Source organism: Propithecus coquereli, unplaced genomic scaffold (assembly GCF_000956105.1).
Source record: "Propithecus coquereli isolate 6110/MARCELLA unplaced genomic scaffold, Pcoq_1.0 Scaffold199, whole genome shotgun sequence".
Taxonomy (NCBI): Eukaryota; Metazoa; Chordata; class Mammalia; order Primates; family Indriidae; genus Propithecus; species Propithecus coquereli.
Window position 1 is genome coordinate 1,941,010 of NW_012144855.1, and position 22,198 is coordinate 1,963,207.

Below are 22,198 nucleotides of genomic sequence, written 5' to 3' on the forward strand. Positions count from 1 at the left end.
TTTGGTATGAGAAAAGATGATAAAAATTGGTGGCATATATTATGATTTAGGTTTAGATTATGAGTTCTTATTTCATTTTTAGTTTTGGTTTTTAAAATTATTCTGCCTCTTCAGCTCCTAGAGAATTTGATGAAAGGCACAGATTGTCAGAAAATGGCATACCACACATGAGTTAATACATAAATTCAGAAGTGTCTTGTACTCACTGAGATTGATCAATAGACCCCACTGGTAAGGATTTTTAAAGTAATTTTAGAAAGTGATGATTTAGAATTACCTATGGGCCTTAATCATCTATGGGAAACACCAATGCAATCGCAAGTTATCGGCACCATAATTTTAGAATAAATGTATGCATGCATGTACGAACCAAATGAAGCTTACCTAAAAACGTATCTGCCAGTATGATAGATTGTGATGATAAGGCTGCTCGGAAACCCTTACTTTCAGAAGGAATAATAGTTGACTGGCACACAAATGCTCCTACCAAATTTGTGTAATCATCTGACCCTGCCACTATTTCCTTTACTGTAAAGTCTGTTATGTTGTTGGTGCAGAGAGCCATCTTCTTCCCCTAGGAAAACAAAGTCATAAAGGAGAGGCTTTATTGAATGTCAGTCTCTAAACTGAATCTCAGCTAGCTAGTGACTCTAGCAGAGCAGTGGCTCTTTCGCCACCACAGAGATTCTGATTTAATCGATCTAGTGGGAGGCCTAGGCACCAGCATTTCTTAAAAGGTCTCGTGGCAATTCCAACGTTCAACCAGTATTGAGAGCTACTGTACTTATAACAAATACAGTAATTTGAGGCTGCACTGTTCCTCCCACTACAAGCATCATTTGTGCTAGATGAAAGCCATCTAACTTAAAAAAATAAAAGTCATCTATGAAATGTTCAATTCATGGGATAACAATGCATACAAAGAGACCAGCAAACTGCTGATGCAAATTTTAATGCCAAAGAAAAAGACTTGGTCTTCCTTCTCCTATGGGCCTATGTGTGGCAGGAAGGTAACGTGAAGGCTGAAGAAGAAAACATAAAAGCCATATTGCAGCAAAATCCTAGGACAACAACTGAATTCTAAACAGTTGGTCACCACAAATGTCTTTATTCGTTTGCTCTTAGATTCAATGATGTGTATCTGTTCAACTATAAAATAATTTAAAGGGAATACAAGGGTTTACTTTTTTAATCATTTAGAGGTTAGTTGGAAGGTATAATTTATAAAAACTGGAAGACTGTTCAAATACAGTATGTCTAAATATACTACAATCCAACTACAAGGAACTATAACTTGTTCCATAATTTCTACAAAGAAATGTAAAAAGAAAATAGGAAAGCTATTTTATTGGTCTTAGATGTAGAGTGTACACAGACAGGCATAAAGAAAAGTATAAAGATTTCTCTTTCTTAATGCAGCTAGCAATCCTAACCTTTTGATTTTTCTTACCCCACAGGCCTTCTCGCCACAATTCAAGTGCACTATATGTTTACTAAGTTTAAATGAAATTGTTGAAGCCAAGAAGAAATAATGGAAAACAGCAGAGAGAAATTACTGGGGAAAGAAAAAGGAAATAACAGAAATGAAAAAAAGGAAAGAAAGACAAAGAAGACAGGTGGAAAGAGGAGAGAAGATGGAAGAAGAGAGAGTGGAAATATGGAAATGAAACTGAGAAGTGTGATAGATAATGGAATTACTCTTATTTCCTGCTTCACACAGTGTCTGGCACGCACCAGATATTTAATATACATTTATTTACTGAGTGAACTGAGTGACTAACCAATCTAGGAGTGTGTTGGATCACCCCATGGAAAATCAGATAAATGTCAGGATAAATGTCATACCTTGAAAAATTTATAGATCTTTTTGTTTGAAAACCTCTGTGGTCACCAGATCTCTTTTTATTTCCTTTGCACGAAGTTTAGCACAGTATCTCATAATGAAGATAATTGGAGATATAGGCATTAATACAGAAAGAGATATGGAGGAAACGCCTTATTACGTTTTTACCTTTGCTAATGGTATATACTTGTACATTCTTCCCAAACCCAACTTCGTATGTTCAGGAGAAAATTGGACATATAGTCCTGTAGCTCTCCCCATTGCCAGTATCAATTAAGGTTTCCATGGAAAATAGAATCCCATTATTTATTATTTAAGGCTACCTTATCAACTGACATTTGTCCCTGCCCTGCATATGTTCTTTTTATTTCACACAAACTTCCTTTTGGAAGTCTTTTTCTTTTCAAAACACAAAATTGACGATATAAGCAACAGCAAACTTTCTCAACTGATAACTTCCTCCCTAAATAACAGGCGAAATTGACAAGCCTGACCCACTTTTACAAAAATGAAAGATCCTCAAAGCACTTACACCATAACTCCAAGCTTTGGGATTCAACTGACTGCATAAGTGCTTTGAGGCACTGAGGGCCAGACAGGGCTGCTCCTCGTGGGGAAAGCTGCCAATATACTAGAAGGCAACAGAGGATTTAGCAGTCAAAGCTCCGTTTCTGATGCTTGTTAAGGTTCCATACAGAATTTATTAGTCCACCAACACAGAAACTATTGACTCAATCCAAGAGGAAATAAGCTCCACTTCACCTTGACAGCCAGAACTCACCTCATGCCCACATAAACTGATATTGAAGAAATGGAAGTATTTTGTTCCTTTGGAGGTGAAGCTGGGACCATTCATGAACGAGCCCACACTGCTGAGGTTGCTAAAGTCATAGTGCAAACTCTGATTTTCCTTTTCATGATAGAAAAAGCAGTCGCTATAGCAAACCGAGTGGTCCTTTGATTCAAGATAAAGAAACAACATAGCAGAAAAGAATGCATCAGCTGCTACTAACAATGTCTTTCAAAAATAAAGTTCTAGGGATAAAAACTATTTCAGTAATTTGATCTTAGTAATAATATATTTTACCATACTAATATAGAGAATTTCTAAACTCTGTATTTTTCTAGGCAAAGTTCAGAAAATAAGGAACATTTTGTAAAGTCAGAGAAAAGTTATCCCCAAATTAGTTTCTTATAGAAAGGTACTTTAAGAAATAGCAAAAATTTCCTGTTATGCCAGTTTCAACAGGCAATAAAACTGTTCTGTCCCTCACCCATAAAATAGTACCAACCTTTGCCATTAAGATGTTATAAGATATACTAGCTGGTCCCCAGATGACTGCTATGGCAGCCTACAGAGGGAGTTTATTTGCTATACCTTAACAATACACAAGAAATCAGTTTTAATATTTTTGAAAGCATTCTTATTTGAGTGCTTTTCTTAATATTTCATGTCCCCAGTAACTAGCACTTTCATGACCCACATTAAGTGTTCAATAATTATAAGAGGAAAGAAAAGAGAAAGGGGAATTATAAAGTCTTGTTTCAGAATATATAGAAACTTCATAGCTCCTAGTGAGTCACTAAAGTGAGCTCTTGGATTTCTGTATTAAAATGTGCTTTCCTGAAGATAAATAAAATGCAGACCCACTTACCTGAGTGTTTTTACTCCCAGGCCCACATGGAATACAAGCTTCCTTGCCATAGACCTGATGTATGGACAGGTAGGTGTCTGGTGGACATTCCTTGCACTGGTTGGTCTCTTTCTCAATGTAGTGGCCTGGGGGGCAGGGGACACACGATGAGCCCGACTGTTCAGAACCGAGGGCACAGGCACGGCAGGAGGATGCCACCCCATCAACTGCATTAGTGGCTGTGATAGAATAGATCTTCACCATGTCATTGATGAACCGCCTATTCTAAAAAAAGAGCAGAAAGTAATGACTTCTGCCTTGGAGCTTAGTTGCACAACCAGATTATGACTTAGGTTGACATCATCAAAATAACAGAGTGTACCAGCCTAATAGTTTGTAATTGATAATAGATTCATATCACTCCTATTTGGTTCTTCTAAAAAAATCTTAAATCTTGACACTAGAAGCTAATTTCCACGGAAATGGAGTTTCAGGAGTTTTGCCACAATTACCATGAGGTATGTCATGATCGTTATAAACTCAGGTGTATTTATAGGCATTATATCTGGAAGAACTGGTATAGTTTAAGAAAGGAGCAACTTTATCTCCCATCATTCAGATACAAGCCTAAATCAAATGATGCAGTAGGATACTGGCAGTGTGGCAGGGTGGAAAAGTCCTGGAATAGGGATTAGAAAATCTTGGAAGACCAGGACCTCTGGTTCTCACCCAAATACTAACTGTGTAATATTGATGTGATCACACCACTTCTTTGAGCCTTCCCTTCCCTCTCTAGTCCTCTCCCTGATCTATACACTCTGGTTTGTACTGAAAGGTTATTGAATAGATATTCAAAAACCTGGGTCTTACTATATTTTTCCTTCTCATGACCCTGGATCAATTTAAGGTCTGGTTTTCATCAAGCAGTGGGCATCACTCCATCAGTACAGAGCAGTGGTACCCCAGACTACTTAATGCTTTTCTGTCTGGGGCAAAGATAAGCTGAAGCCAAGGAAAAGGTAGGATCCCATGGCATGTTCATGCCCCCCACGATGATAAACCGAGCACTCATAAGGAAAAAGTGGAGTCAAGTAAAATCTGAGGAATGGGTTCCCTACTGAAAGCCTGAAGAAAAAAGATATTATGCTCTATATCTGCCACCACAGCACTCGGGCCATTTCTGCACAGGTGGTTTACCTTGTTCTCACCTTGGGAAGTCATGTCTACAGAGATCCACAAAAATAACAGTCCTGCTACTATCGAAACATACTGTACAATGGCATGTGCTTAGGGGAGGAGTAAGTCTATTCTAGCAGGGAAAGTAAAAGAAAGGAAATAATTCACATTCTCCAAGCTGTAAAAGGAAACATTACCATAATAGAAAAATAAAACAACACCAGTTAATGGCTCCTAGACAAATTTCAGACCATCCAGATGAAGAAGAAAGTCACCAGCCTTCACAAAGCCTCAGAGAGCACTAAAAACAAGTTATTTTTATATGACTACAAAATCAGATTTTCTTTCTCTTAAGCTTCAAGCAACTCTATTCATTTAGGGTGTAGAACAATTCAAAAATACATTGTTACGCCATTTCATACATTCTTACTCTCAAAAAGATAAAAAACAGTTTACCATTTTTGTACCAATCCACCCCATAACCGGATGACTCATACTACACCAGTGAAAAGCTGTCTTTTCCTTCCAGATTTGACTGATCACTTTGTATGCATCTCCACAAGGGGGCATAATCATTGTGTTTAAAAAAAAAAAAAAATGCTTGGAACTTACATCTTGACCCTGATTAGTTCTCTGGAATGCCCATGTGAATGTAAATGTTGCATTCTTGAAGATGATGTGGGTGTAAGCTTGTTTTTCTTTGGTTCCACCCCATGATTCCACCACATTGGTACTTTTTCTATTAATATCCTAAAACAGTGGAGAAAATATATACAAATAAAGCACAAACTCAATATCAATATACATATGTATATATTACAAATGTGTTTGTATGTAGCGATTGTGACTATTGGCAGAGCACGTATTGAATTCTCAAAACTTTCCTTCAAGTCTGCACAAGCACCTCACTCACTCAGTAATTACAACGTATGAACAACATTGTTAATATAACTTGAAAGAGGTCTGAAATCATAGTATGTTTAATGGTTGCTTTTTGCTTGCTGTTATTGTTTCATGTGTGTGATTCTAGCTTGGGAAATAAAAGAGGAAACGTAATTCCGCAAGCTTCTTCCACAAGCAATAAACTTCTAGTATCCTCATAAAACACAAAGGCTTTCCATTTTTATCTTTTTCCTTCAGAGATTCTGATAGGCAGCTCTTACAGAGGAATGCCAAGATCCCCCAGAATTATACTTTCAACTTCCAGGCTTCCCCAAGTTCAGGTTGACCAGAATATTTCTTTGCGTTCATGAAATACTCTCTTGCTTATACTTGAATTCCAAAAGGATTTATATTAATATAATACTTATTTCTGATTTCTTTAGCTAAATTCAAGACTTAAAATTATCATACAAAGTTTTGATATTCCAACTGATACGCTGCCATTAACATGGCTAGAAAGCAAATATTATAAGTCAATCAAATAATGTAACACACATCTAATTTATTTGAAATGAAAACCAAGGCAAACCCTGAAATTTCTAATTAGTCTTCCCTGCAGAAACCCTTCACTTAGGAACTTGGATGGGTTTCATTGGTCATTTGGAATGTTGGCAGTAGGGTGGCATGAGCTCAAGACATGTCTCTTTCTTTCTCTTCCTGAGGTAATAACCATAGGAATCAAATATGTTATAAAGTAATCAAATATGCTACAAAGACATGTCTTGAGTTCACACCCCAGATAGGAATAAGACAAAATGCTTGTCATGCATTACAGAAATCCTCACATTATTTATCGAACAACCAAATCATCATACACGCCATTTACCAAAAGGAGTTCATGATATATAGACAGTGCTTCATTAAACATCATCTTTTGGAGTTATAATAAATGGAATTTAATGCATTACTGCAAATAAGACCACCTTACATTTGTAAAGTACTACACGATATTTTATATGTTATTTAATTTGATATCTCCAAAAATCCTGTGAGAAGATCAACTAACTCAAAGAGGAAGGAAAATTAGCCAATTTTGCTAAAAACAAAACAATCTGGCAAAATAAATATGGTCACTACCATCAGGAGTGCCTGGTCAAGCTAGAGAGACAAAAACATAAGTAAATTCACATAATTAAAATAGGGACTTTGCAAAGCGTTTTAGGAACACACTGGAGAGAGTGGTTAACTTTACCTAAAGAACGAGAGCAGAGCGAGCTTCCCAGAAAAGGTGAAATTTTAGCTGCCCTTGAAGTATGCTTGAGAGTTCACCAGACAAAAGAGCAAACAGAACGATGTCATTCTAGCTTAGAGTGTCCACATACAGGGAATGAAAACATACAGAGTGTTCCACTAACACTAAGAAATTCGGGGTGACTAAAGAGAGGGGAGTAGTAGTAAAAGCAGGTTTGATAACTAAGTTTGGGGAAAGAAAACAAAGAGCCACAGAGATGCCACACTAAGGGAAGAGATGTATATTCCTAGGCTGTTAGTTCTCAGACTTTAGAGTGTACCAGGATCACCCTCAAGGCTTGCTAAAATAGACATTGCTATACCCTGGGGTTTCTCATTCATTCAGTAAGACTAAGATGGGACCTAGAAATTTGCATTTCTGACAGTTCCCAGGGGATGCTGGTGCTGTTAGTCTAGGGCCCACACTTTAAGAACCCCTGGTATACGCAATAAAAAGCACAAAGGGGAAGGGAATGGGTTTGTTGTTGATGCCTCTACTGTTGTTTCTATGTTTTGTTTTTTTTTTTGAAACAGAGTCTCACTCTTTTGCCTGGGCTAGAGTGAGTGCCGTGGCGTCAGCCTAGCTCACAGCAACCTCAAACTCCTGGGCTCAAGCGATCCTTCTGCCTCAGCCTCTCGAGTAGCTGGGACTACAGGCATGCACCACCACGCCCGGCTAATTTTTTTCTATATATTTTTAGTTGTCCAATTAATTTCTTTCTACTTTTAGTAGAGACGGGGTCTCGCTCTTGCTCAGGCTGGTTTCGAACTCCTGAGCTCAAACAATCCGCCCGCCTCGGCCTCCCAGAGAGCTAGGATTACAAGTGTGAACCACCGCGCCCGGCCTGTTTTTATGTTTAAAGATAATTTTTACAGCAGCATAGATGAGAGTGGAGATGAGAAGAATGGATAAGAGACTACTGAATAGTCTAGTTGAGAGATAACAGACATTTGAATTTCATCCATGGCACTGAGTATGAAGAACAGGTTAAAAAAATAAGGAGGCAGAGCTGGGAAAACTGAAGATTTGTGGGTTATTTGTGGTGTAGATAGATATGTTAAAGATTATTCATGTTCTTCTACTTTTATGAAGTCAATATCTTTTTCAAAACCAAATAGTCAGTCTTCAGTGAAGCTATTCATAATCATAAATAAATGTATAAATCTCCACACATCTTGCATACCATGGAGGAAACTCTTAAATGGATTGTTAACTTGCTACTACAGGGTCATTGGAAAAAAACACAAACAAAAGCAAAGCAGGTCTATGAAGTCATGATTTAATTGTAATTTTAAAATCTTAGCCAACGACCTTCTAAAACCCACATGAGGTGTTAGTAAATCTTGTGGTGTTACTTTTCTCAAGAGTTGAGATTTGTATGACATCTAGAAAAGAAACGGGCAAAATTATAACATGTGCATAGTAAAGTCCTTTGTCTAAATGTATTAGATTTAACAAGAAAGAGTTTTCTTTGCTTCTAACGCTCCACACATCCATTATTTTCTGCCCTCGCTTATTGATACATTTTTCCCATCCTGTTGGTGTGAGTGGCTGAATAGTTATTAGGGGAGAATTTCCATTCTGCTAGTGATGTATTTTTATGAAAGACTTTTTAAACAGATTAACATTCCCTGGTCTCTATCAGTCACTGCATCCCACCCCTACTGGGTCTTCCCCATGAGAAAACAACACTTTCTTCATGGACTTTATTCCATAATTCTTAGTGACTAATTTAGATATTTTTTAATGTTTTTGGAAGGCCCTAAGAATGGTAAGAAAAATGGGATTCTTAACCCCACTTGCACAAATAAATTCTCACTTGAAAGAGAACGCTAAGCTTAGAAATCTGCCTCCAAAAGCTGCTCATCCACTTACCACCATGAAGTACAAAACACAGTCCGCTGAACACAGGGTCTCAAAGACAAAGGTTATTCTTCCTAGTTCAGAACCCATGGCTCCAGTCATAGATGTAGGAGGTCTATTTGACAGATTAATATAGCAGTATTTATAGCATGTTCTAAATACAACTTAGACTAAAATTAAGCCACTTTTCTTTTTTAAGCTAAAATCCACGCTCTTCTCTTCTCCTGATCTACTGCTGCCCCCATCCACAACTTCTCCCTCACTCAATCTTGCATGTCCACACCTCTGTTCTAATATGGCATCTATACAACCAAGGTAATATGCCTGAATCTCCTGCTGTTAATGCTACCAATCTGTCCTTTAAAAAAAAAAAGACTCCTACTGGGAAATTTCAAAACAAGATTAGGAAATTTATAACATACCACTTTACAGAGGGAACTAAGAAAAAAATAAGTAAGACAAAAGATATTCCTACAAATAACTTGGACTAAGATCTCTGTATTAAGCATCCAAGAATCATGGTCATAATAGCATTTGGATATACTATTGTTAAAACATTCGGCTTTATCTAAGTAATATACAACTAAAATCTATAGTTTCTCAATCACTGATTCTACAGATAGTCTTAAATATAATGCATTACCCTGTGACAGCTTGTTATTTACTATTTTTTAATATTAATATATTCTATAAGCAGCCCTACTTCATTTATTTCTATGGGGAAACAGATGTGGGGTTCTTACAAAAAAGAATCAAGATTGGTTTTCCTTACTTAAATCCTGGGATATGCAAGTTTAAGATCAGGTAATCATTATCAGAGCCTCCAGCCCCACTCTGGATGTGATCTCCAGCCACCTCCCAACCTGGAAATGATAAAAGTTATTTTTATTAATAAAAATTCCATTAATGATTTTCCAACCATGTTTTTTAATAAGATAAAAATAAAAATAAGCCTTAGTGTTTATTTTCAAAGTTAGAAATACTCTAAGAGAATTCCCTATTTTTAATTTTCAGTTGCAAATTTCATGCAGAGGTAGACTTCTAGATATCAATAAAGATGTTCCAAATGATCCCCCAGGAGGAACCAAGTAATGCATTATTTTGCATAAAAGTTATTTAATGGGAGAATTAAAACAGTTTTCTCAACGAAGCATGACTTTTAACTAAAACAGATGGTCTTTATCCATTCTAATATATTGAGATAGAAAATCCTAGTCTTCGGGCAACCAATGAGAAGGAGAAACTTCTCATTAACTTAACGAAGAAGGTTTGGAGTCTGGAGTTCTTTCTTACAGTTTGCTGTATTTTTGTTCCCTAACTTAACCTTTGTTCTGCATTCATTCACTTATTTATTTATGTAACTAGCATTTATTGAATGCCAAGAACTATAACGTGCACTTAGAAAAACAAGACAAGGTCCACCCTCACTGAGGAGTCAGTGTAACAATGGAAGGGAAGTTTGGCATAACTAGCTCAATTTTGCTACTAACCCCCTCTGGTAATATCCTGTAGGTTAAAAGCTTCTGCTTAGCTCTGCACGTAGTCCAGTTAATTATAGGAAGAATTTAGGTTGTAGTTCAACTCTAGAAGAAAGAAGGTAACTGTGCCTTTCCCAAAACTAACTCCTGGGGAAAGTATAAGGAAACTATGCACATAAGTAACAATGCTGTGTTAAAGATTTATAGGAACATTGTGACCTGACCTTTGTCATCTAAAGTTAACTGACCAAGAACAAAGAAGTTACATGACCTCCTTGGACCCTTGCTGATGCCCAGATGCCTGTGGTCATCACTTGCCTCTTGCGGCCCTCCTCTTTTCCCCCCTTCCCTTAACATAAAAAGGAGCCTAAAGTTCATACTAACTTAAGATGGTTCTTTAGGACATTAGTCTGCCATCTTCTCAGTTTGCTAGCTTCCAGAATAAAAGTCGCTTTCCTTGCCCCACCACCTTATCTCTCAACGTATTGGCTGTCATGCGGCAAGTGATACAAGCTTGGATTCACTTACATCAGCAGAATACAAGAGATAGACACATGCTAACAACTGTCAACAGTATAGAGCTGTGCAAAGAAGGTTATATGAGGTCTGTCCTCCACACAGGAACAATAAGCATTCCTTAAACTGAAATGACCGCAGTAAAATGAGGAAAGGAAAAGCATCCCCAACATAGCATCAAGCAAGATTATTAATTAATGGCAATACCTTAGCATTGGCACTTCCATATCCAAAAGAAAATATCAACATCGGCTACTTTAAGAAGTGTAAGAGAGAAAGAGAAACTGAAAAAGGAATTAATATCACTGCTAGATTGATTTGAAAATTTCTGAAATATTACAATCAGCAGTTTATAGAAAGGTGATACGTTGAATAGATATCAATCAGGCTAATCTTAAAAACAATATGTACAAACATTTCTCATGTTTGAATACTGCTGATTTCAAGCTCCCCCTCCCCTCAGTTTTCTCCACTTAGGAGAGAAATGTCAATTGTTCAACCATCTAAAGGTTCCTGTGGTCAAAAAGAGAGATAAGCAGGTATTGACTCCTGATTCTAAGAGCTGAATAGCCGTAAAACTTTCTTTACCGAGTGGGACAACAGGGCCTTGACTGCAGTATAAGAAATTAGAGAGACTGCAAACTTGCGGTGGGCATAAGAGGGAGAGGGATGTTCCCACATGGAGAACATGTTCCCACATGTTCCCTCTATGCCAAGAAAGGAAGGACTTTATGAATGTTTCCATAAAAACATCTCCTAGTGTTCAAATAGGCCATGAGGAGGAACAGAGCGGCAGAGAAGGCAAAAGAAAAGAAGGCAGTACGTGGATGGTAAAGAGCGATACGTTTGGAGGGTCAAATACCCCTGCAAGAGGAAACAAACATTTCTCATGTTTGAATATTGCCCGTTGCAGGGTCCCCCAATTTCCCCCACTTTTTTCTCTGTCCTGACCAAGAAACATAGAGTGCGTTGACCACCCCGTGACCTAGCCAGCTATGTGGTCACCCCGCACCAAGCTTGAACCCAAGCTGGGGCCTTGAGCGTTCCCAGGCACTGACAAAGGTGTTTTGGTTGTTGGCCAAAACTCTGAAAGAAACTAGCCCCAGCCCTGAGCCAAACTCCTCAAATCCTCATATAAACACCATAACCCAACTCCCTCATTTCAGACATACCTAGGTGGAACATTTCTTGTCTCGCTGGCCATGGCAAGGATACACTGCAGGGCCTCTCTAGGAAAGTTCCCCTAATAAGTGCTTTGGACTGATCACCCTGGCGTTAGTGCTTCTTTCTTTGGAATACCAACCAGGGGAACCATCTTGGGCCAGTTTGGGGCACTCCCTTGTGGGAACTCCCCTGCCAGCCACTTTTGGGGAGATCCCAGCCATAGGTTGAGCTGAACAGAACAACTATTATTATGGGTTTAATGTGTCCCCGAGAAAACATATGTTGAAGTCCTAACCCCCAATACCTGTGAATGGGACCTCATTTAGAAATAGAGACTTCACAGATATAATCAAATTAATAGGAGGTTATTAGGACAGGCCTTAATCCAATATGACTGGTGTCCTTTTGAGAGGATGGAAATATGGACACGGACACACAGTTACGGTCCCATGTGAAGACACAAAGACACAGAGAACAGACAGCCATGTGAAGACAGACACAGAGACGAGTTATGCTGCCACAAGTCAAGGAATGCCTGGGGCTACCAGAAGCTAGAAGAGGCAAGAAAGGATTTTCCCCAGATGCTTCAGAGGGAACATGGCCCTGCCAACAACTTGATTTTGGACATCTAGCCTCCAGAACTGGAAGAGAATACATTTCTGTTGTTTTGAGCCACCCAGTGTGTGGCTCTATTTTGTGGCAGCCCTAGGAAACTAAATACCTATAATACACTTAGCAGGAGAGATGTTTAATAGAGAAAATAGAGAAAATAAAGGAATTCAGTGCTTTGAAACTCCAGACTTGGAACTCCAGATTGCCAATGTGAAAATAGAGCTGTAAGTGGAAAGATACACACAGGATAATAAACTGGACAAGAAAAGCAGGAGAATGGCCTCAAAATGAAACCAGAGGGGTAGTATTCATCCAAGTGACTTAAGGTATATAGATCGTTGCTGCCCAGGAGAAATAAGTGAGCCACAAATGTGAGTTTAAGTGTTCTAAGAGCCACATTTTAAAAATTAAAAGAAGGTGAAATTAATTTTAAAATATTTTATTTAACCCAATATACCCAGAATGTTACCATTTTGACATGTAATCAATATGAAAAATTAATAGACATTTTACTTTTATCATACTAAACCTCTGAATTTACTAGCATGCATTTCATACTTTTAGCACATCTCAACTCGGACTAGCCGCATTTCAATTGCTCAACGGCCACATGTGGCTAAATGGCTACTGTACTGGACAACACATCTCGAGAATTTTTCAAAGCAGAGATCTGAAAGTAGGGCATACCAAAAGTAATAGAAACTCAGGAAATACTGCCTTTTACTATGCCCTAGTTGTCATTTTTATCCATTCTCAATCATAAAAACTGTATGGAATAACGTCAACAAAAATATTGATTTCAAAAACATTTACTTCTAACCTAACACCCTAACGACTATTATAATTTTTATATATTCCCTTCTAGACTTTGTCTATATGCACAGATTCACAAGGGTGTACACAATTTTATATTTTCCTTTTTCCCTAAGAGTGAATCCCATATTTTCCATGTTTCTATGCATACCTTTATATTTTAAGATTTATTTTTTGTTTTTAAAAATCATATTTATGTTTATTATAAAATTTTTAAAGCTATAGAAAAAAATTAAAAGATAAAATCTAAAATTACTTATAACCTCATCACCCAGGAAAAAATAACATTAACATGTTTAGATGTTTCTTTTCACTATCTTTCAATACATATATGTTTTTATATCACTGAACTCTTATAGATAACATTTTGTATCATGGTTTTATAAATTAACATCATTATGTAAGCACTTTGCATTTATAAATACTTCATTGATGTGTTAATGACTGAATTAATATTTTATCATCTAGGTAGATATAACTCATTTCCATAATTTACCAAATCACTCACTACAGGAGGACTTACCTCCTGTTAACCATACATCTATTTTAACTATTTGGATTGTTTTTACCTCTAACTCATATAAATGTCACTATAATGAATATATTTTTGGTAAAGTTTTTCTGTATCTCAGTATTTCTTGAGAAAAGAACACCAATAAAACAGTTACTGGGTCAAATGAATATGTTTTTAAACCAATATTTTACACTATTATTCTGATTTTGAAAGCAATGTGTGTCTAGATAGAATGTTTATTAAATATAGTAAACTACAATAAATGAAAATAAAAGTAATTCATACTTTCCAGAAACTTCCCACCCCCAAAAGACAGCTCTTTACATTTTGGTGTATTTCTCTTTAGTCTTTTTCTAGTATATACTTTTTTTTAATAGACCTTAGACTTTACTGTATAATCTATTTTCTGATCTTTTCAATTTAGTATTCTCTTCTGATTTTCTAATCATCACTATATCAGAAATATTCCCCCTTTAAAAATCTTTTGTACATTTAATTTTAATGACTTAACAATATGCTGGTTATGCCATCATTTTATTTAATCATACCCCACTGTTGATAATTTAGTTTATTTTCTATTTTTTTTGCTCTTATAAATAACACTAAAATTAACATTTTTGTGCATAATTTCTTTCTTTACATCACATTGTTTCCTTGGTATAAATCCCCAGAAGTGCAATTATTGGGTTGGAAAAAGGGAACATTCTAAGTTCCTGAAACATACTGCATCAAATTGTTTTCCATTTAGCTTGCTTATAATGGTTGCCTAACATTTCATCCTATTTATATAGCATAACTTTCATAAACAGTATCCTATTGCTGGATATTTAGATTATGTCAATTTTTGTTGTTATAGAAAATGCCCAGTGAGCATCCTCGTGAATAAACAGTAACTTATCTTCAACTTTGAATTCCTCTTAGGCAAAATTGCAGTACACGAAGATTTACTTCTACATACCTATTCTGCAACTGCGCAAATTTCAGGCTGAGAATACATGAATCTCAAAGCACTCGAAGTCACACAGTCGAGGTGTCAAAGCACATCCACTCTAACTCCACGATTGGGTGGGTAACTATCTCGTGCAACAGGCCACCCCTCCCTCTCCATCTGACCCTCGTTCTTATGAGGGCTGCTCCTCATAAGACTGGTTACTGTACCGCCCAGTCACAAAATACACATCACCTTTTATGTTTGTATTTTTCACATTACTGTTTGCTAGTTCAATATCATACACTAATACTGCAGAAAGGTATACTTTTCCAATGAATAGTTGAACATTTCTGAAAATTAGCAAAAATTTAAAATATACCCTCTAAGTAAATTAGTAAGCAAGTGAATAAATCAAGTATTGTCATATCAGTTAGAATAAGTCCTCTATAAAATCAAATACAAGTTTCAGATAATCTTTACTGGTAAGTGATCACACAGACACACACACACACATACACACACGTTTTAGTCCTTTCATGGAGTCATTCAATACCCTGGCCTTCCCAATCTTATTTTTCCAATAGGTCTTAATTTTCTGAACTTAGAACTCAATGACAGGACATTTTAGGAACAGAAGCCATCATGGTCAGGTAATAATTGTATTTTTTCTTCTTCTCCCTTAGGAGAAATTTTTAAAAGTGGGATTATTTGTCAGTAAAGAGGAATATTTTGTGTTTAATATATATCAAAGCTTTATCTTTCCCTTTTTCACTCACTTTTTAACCAACATTATTCAAAGACCCATTATTTGTCAATCTCTGTATTCATGTGTACACCTCACTTCCTATATCTCAAGCCTGTTTATTTTGGATAGGTACTGACTTAAAACATATGTGTTAGAAAGCCTGTATGTATGTGCTTACAATAACTAAACATAATATGGAGGAAAGTGAGCTAATAAAAAAAATGCTAATGAGCTGATAAAAATAAAGGATGCAATTTAGTGTAAAGCCCTGGTATTTATAATACCTACCCCTAGTATGAAGCTTAAAAATACATACATAAATATTGTCATTCATAAAGGAAGCTTATTTTGATCTGAATTTCTCAGTCTCAACCAACCCACAGTCTTTACTATAAAGGATGCAATTTAGTGCAAAGCCCTGGTATTTATAATACCTACCCCTAGTATGAAGCTTAAAAATACATACATAAATATTGTCATTCATTAAACCAATAAATATTGCAGAACAACTAAGTGCTAGGCTCTCTAAGCACCTAAAATGGAAGAACAAATAAAATTCAGCAACTTTCCTATAGAACTCTATAGTAAGTGTAGTAATGTAATCTTAAGTAACATTTTCAACTTTTCAATAAGTAAGAATCATATACATTTTGTAAACACAATCATAAATTCCATAGATAAGGGGAATTTGAGATCACTTAACCCCTCACTATTGCACAATGCTGAGCCAGACTAAATCAATCAAGACAGAAATACTGTCACACTACTTTTTAAAATGGTAAACAACATAGATTTCATTATCCCCCTTGGTAAATCTACCCTGGTATTTATACTCATAAATTGGTGATCCTCAATATCTATCTCAAAACTGACTCTAGAAAATGCAAAATTAATAGTTATATTTGTATAGGAAAGTCATCTGGCTGTGACACCACATTTACTATTTTCATGTGAGCACTAGAAAATGGGTAAGTAGCCAAATGATAAGACTGAAGTTCCTGATACCAATATTTGGTATGTTTTAGAGAGCTGAATCCGATAATGAATCACGTCTCTGTTGCCAAAATACACCAAGTAGGCTGATTCTGAACTTACCATTCATTCCATCACACTTTGAATTCCCAACATTGAAGCAGGAAGTTTTCATGTTGCCGGGAAGGACATTCCACCATTTATATTCAAAGCCAAGTGCAGGCTCTGTTCCTGCTGGACACGATCTGCATTCTACAAGGGAAAAGTGGGGTAAACAATTAAAATTAAACTGCATCTGGACAACATCCTCTCCCTCTGTTCTAAGCACTACTAAACTATAATTAGCAGAGAGAGAAGTGGGAAGGAAGGATATTGGACTACCAATTCCTTTAGGAAATAATAACTATTTCAAAAGAAATCTGGGAAAAAATTCTGGATTTTATATATATTAATTATAATATGGTGTGTGTGTCTGTGTGTATATATATATATGTATATATACCATACCAAAATGAAAAAGAAAAAAGACAGATATAAAGCCTTTTAAAATAACTCTTTCCTTCATTTCTGGGAGTAATTGCTAACACTGAATTACCCTCCACAAGAAGAATAATTCTGAAACGAGTTCGAGTTCTCCTACATGTGACCTTAGAATCAGTTCCCTCTACTTAATGAATAAGAAAAGATTTCACCCTTCCTTTTGATTACCAAATGTAACAGAACATTAATACCATTTAATTATGGACTGATTACTTGAAATTCAAAATATTGACTATGTTGAGAAATGGTGCTGAGAGTTGAGGGGTTGGGGAAGAGTTGGGTTTATAAATAAACCTGATTTAAATTAACATTTTTGACATCAAAATAGTAGAGTCTTTTCCAATTATTTTTAAAGACACTTTGCATCATCACATCAGTAAGAAAAGGAGCAGGGAAAGAAAACATTCACTTAGCAAACACTCCCAGCTGCCAAAGCACTAAAGAAGACATTTTTCTATAACCTTCTCAACGATGATGAGCTAGATATTATCCACAGTCTTACAGACAAGAAAATTGAGGTTCAAAGGGTTTAAACAACTTGAGTAAATCACACTATTGGTAGTGTGCAGGACATAGATTCAAAGTGAGTCAATTTGACTTCAGAGTCCTTTTTATGCTATCTCTCAGAGGATATTAAGTATATGGCACAACTTGTATTCAAGCCGGATATCTGCAACTAAAATGTGCTGTAATATTTGTCTAAGATTAAAATAAATTCTGTAACCACTTTTCATATTATTATTTGGTAAGTATTAAAATTTTTCCAACAGTACACTTTTAAACAATCTACTTAGGGACTATTTTAATTACTATATGATCAAAATGAGCAATATTTGCTACTATTACACCATAAAATGCAATTCATTATTCCAAAGGTAAATTAGAAGAAATGACATTTTTTGCTTGCATGAATGTATGTGCACACACATATACCACAGAAGGGGCGTTTATCCTTAATCACTTATATATAAGGTGACATTTTCTTACCAATATCCATAGGCAAACAGTCATCCCACTAAGAGAAAGTTACACAAGATGTCATTAAAACAGCTATCCTTGTATCTTAAATAAGCCATTGTGGCCTCACAATTCCTTTATCATATTTCTCAACTCTTCTTCAGTCTCAATGATAAGAAAGTGTTTTAACATTCTATTCGTGGAAAAATTCTTCCATAAAAAAAAATTTATAACAAGGTCACAGTAGTCCAACAAGGTCAGTTTGTTAAAGGTCCAATTATTGAGCCAGTTGACATCCTACCTTTTGTTCCATCTGAAAATGTTCCAGAAGGGCAGGGATGGCAAGAAGAGGACCCATTGTTATAAAATCCAGGGTTGCAAGGTGGACAATCCTTCTTCTCTCCAGAAGGGGGCAATCTAATAGCATCTGTGACATCCTCCCGGCAGATTTTGGGCTCTATCCATTTGTACATTATTTGAGTCTGCAAAAAAAAGTGAGAAAGTCATATAACATGCCTATAACAAAAATGTTAAACTGACAGCCTAGGAAAAGTGCAAATAGTGATAGAATAGAAGGGCCGGCTGAAGAGAATCTAAAACATTAGTGACAAAATGAAAGAAAAAAAGAAAACTTTGGTGGGGAAATGACCATTACTTCCCAATATTTGTACGCTAAACTACATGTGGCCTTACCTCATACATAGCATGTTCCCCATCGTAAAATCCCTCTTTAAAATATAGGTAACATGACTATCTCCCTTGCTCCCCTAGCCATTCACTGCCTTTATTCCACAACCGACGTAAGTTTCTACGCAGCAACTCTCTTTTCCATCTTGAGACCTCCACTACTCTTCCTGTCCTCCGGATGCTTTGCACATAGTGATCGCAGAAAAAAAAAGTTATTTTTCGAAAAGAATAGATCAAGCTTTACACTTTAACCCTGTTAGTTCATAAATATTGGTAGTTGCTTTCTGAGTCTTTTTCAATAACCTAATGTTAGACCGTAAGAGCTGTGGCTAAAATATTTTCTAGACCGTGTTCCATGTGCTCTGAATATCAGGATTAAGACAGCCTCTGCCCTGAGGGGAGTAGTCTTTTAAACCCTATTCTTTCAGTCTCTCAAACATGAATTGGCCCCCACACAAAACAAAATACAGTTTAAGTCCTCACTTAATGTCATAGATAGGTTCTTGGAAACCGCAACTTTAAGTGAAATGACATAAAACAAGGCCAACTTTACCATAAGCTAATTGATATAAACAAGAATTAAATTCCTATGGCATATTTCTGACCATAAAAACATCACCAAATATCTAAATAAAGACCCTAAATACTTCTAATATTAAATACTGAAATAAATCTAAGTTATACATACATTTAAGAAAGATTAATATAAACGAGTAACATAATTATATACCCAATTTTTGGTGAATCAGCGAGTGATGGTGATTATAGTGGTGGTGGGTTAAATCAAGGTAGAATGAAAATTGTCAGGAGCTCCTCCTACCACCGTGCAGTTCAAAAGCAAACAAGAATAAATCTGGTTGGCTTGCTGGGAGCTTTGATACAGCATGATTTATTGCCATGTGTTTGTATTATTATCATAGACTTTACAAAGTTTTATCTTACAATCATTTGTGTTCACTCATTCATTCATTCATAGCCTACTTATTCCAGTTCAGGGTGGTGGTTAGCCAGGCCTATCCCAGCAGCTCAGGGCTCACGGCAGGAACCTGCCCACCCTGGGCAGGACGCCGCTCCCTCACCGGGTGCACTCACACCCACCCGCGCTCACTCAGACTGGGGCAATCTAGACACACCACATAGCCTAACATGCACATCTTTGGGATGTGGGAAGAAACCAGAGTACCCAGAGAAAACCCACATAGACATGGGGAGAACAAACTCCTCATACACGGTGGCCTCAGTCACGGATGGATTTTTTTCTCATCAACATTACAACCAAACAACACTGAACAAAACATTATTCGAGGACCTGCTGTATAAGCAAATAGCTGTAACTCAGCTAAACCCAAAATTATTCTCATTTTGAAACCAAAAATATCAAATGGGTTACCCACTCCAAAACAAAATTGATATGGTCAGTGAGGAAAAAAGAAAAGGTATTCTAAATGCAAAGAGAAAAATAAATCAACTATCTCATAACTAAATACAGCGTTTTAAATAGACACTAAAAGTTCCTTTTAGTAGACATTTCTGCTGAAAGTATTCTGTCTCCTTTAAAACAATTTCTGCAACAGGAAGTCTTCTATGAAAGCTTGAGAACCAAAATTAAAGGCAGTTCTCTAGAGCTCGGTCCAGTTAACAGAAAATTATGTATTGTTAGCCCTTTAGGCCACTCAATCTTATTCTCAAGTATTCTTATAGAAAAAGAGATTATCTTATCTGAAGAAAGATGCTTAATAAAATGGTTTCAAGGCAAATGTCTCAGCAGACTTATAAATAACATTTTTTTCTTTTTACAGCTCTCTTTTTCCACATTCATTTGATGGCTTATATCATGAAACACTTTAACCAGCCACTTCGCATCTGCCTTTCTTACCATCTGTAAAATAATGTCCACCCCTGCTGGGGTTTCCTAAATAGCTGTAAAAGTAAATTAGAGGCTCTATCCAGAGGGGCTCTTAACACCCCTCAAGAAAGGCACTATAAAACTCAGAGAATCTAAGCAAATGAAACATTATGTTTGGGAGATTGTCTTTTTAAAATTCTGGCTTAATAAGAATAGAAAATAAATTTGAAATCCTTCTAGTCAATTCACTAATTTGACAGTTTATTTTTACATTAATAAAAAACAGATTGAGTTATATGTGAGCTACTGCATTTTGGGGAATAGTCACCTTCCACATGGGAGTGAAGGCCAGTGCTGATGCTGTGCCCGTGTAATCTTCCCAACCACTTTGGGAGGAACATGTTCTTATCCTCAAGTCTATAAACGAGGAAACATTCCAGATGACAGCTATTAAAGAACTTGCCCAAAAGTCATACACAACTAATGAATGGTAAAGTAACATCAGTCCACGAGAGTCGGTTTGGTAAGGGTGAAAACAGAATACGCAAACATGTTGTGAGAAGTCAGGTAACCACATGACTTTCAATGCAAGCAAACTAAATTTTTAAAAATGTGCACCCAACTTAGAAGTCAAATTTTGAATGCTCTGTAGTAAAAGTTTTGTTTGCAAAGCTTCTTGTGTCACATGGCAGATTGAGTCTCTGCCTCTCCTTCTAACGGGGACAGATGCTTTCAAGTCTGGCTGACTGTGGAAAGATAATAATATTAATGATACTTAGCACCAGATGGCTCACAGAGCAGGTGAAAAACAAGTAATCAATTTATTCTTGTGCAAATTGAGACAAAATTATGAAATGTTTCATGAAACCAATACCCTAACAGAGCAAAATTTACCAGATTATCATTAAGATAATGAAAGCACCAGTGTGTGTTTACATGAAGCATGAAAAAAATACATTTTACAAAACACGCAGAGGTACCAACTGGAGGTGCCTGTCGTATCAAAATAAAATCCAACACTGTGAACACTAAAATTTAGACAAATTTTCAGACTGGATTTGTCCATAGTTGCCTCTGTTTTCTTCTTTTGGATGTCAATGCACAAATACACTAAGCCTTTATAGACTGGCTGAACTCATCAGAGCTAAATCACATGTGCCTCCCGCTGCCTTGTGCTCCATGATGTTCTGGCTCAGGAGGTCTCAGCCAAGCAGGTAATTTCTTGCCTCTCAGCCTCTCCCAAACCTTGATCGTTTCCACCTGCAAGCCACTGGGCACTCATCATTTGCCTCTCTTGGAATTATCCACACCATTCTGCCAACTTGTGTCTGACCCCTCCTCCAAAGCCACGCTCAGTGGCTCTACAGCTGTCTGCGAAGGTCCTTAGCCTACCAACTACGTATCAGCATTCACCCAGATTCCTTTTCTTTGAAGGCTTTGCTGCTTTTGTTTTCCCATGTGGTGACCTCCTTCTCCCCTTTCTTAATGCTTAACGGCCTTGATTATCATCTTCCTTTATGTGGAAGACACCATGGGAAGTTAACATTTTACTGGCAGTTCTAACCAAGGCTTTAGGCAAGACAATGTTCTAAAATTAAATTGTGAATATGCTAAAAACACTGAACTGTACACTTTAAATATATGAATGATATGTATGAGAATTGTATCTCAGTAACTGTTTATAGCAGCACAATTCACAATTGCAAAGATGTGGAAACAACCCAAGTGTCCATC

At 36.6% G+C, this 22,198-nt stretch overlaps 1 protein-coding gene across 2 annotated transcripts in view; it reads right to left on the reverse strand.

Moving 5' to 3' along the window:
* Positions 1–22,198, reverse strand: part of KIAA1324L (KIAA1324-like ortholog) — a 174,342-nt gene that overhangs the window by 57,735 nt on the left and 94,409 nt on the right. For both annotated transcript variants that reach the window (XM_012643503.1, XM_012643504.1), the window contains 8 exons: positions 18,233–18,413; positions 16,558–16,686; positions 9,462–9,552; positions 8,702–8,804; positions 5,266–5,403; positions 3,499–3,762; positions 2,625–2,798; positions 385–574 (listed from right to left, as the gene is read on the reverse strand). In XM_012643503.1, coding sequence (XP_012498957.1) covers positions 385–574; positions 2,625–2,798; positions 3,499–3,762; positions 5,266–5,403; positions 8,702–8,804; positions 9,462–9,552; positions 16,558–16,686; positions 18,233–18,413 — 1,270 coding nt within the window. The remainder of the gene's footprint in view (positions 1–384; positions 575–2,624; positions 2,799–3,498; positions 3,763–5,265; positions 5,404–8,701; positions 8,805–9,461; positions 9,553–16,557; positions 16,687–18,232; positions 18,414–22,198) is intronic.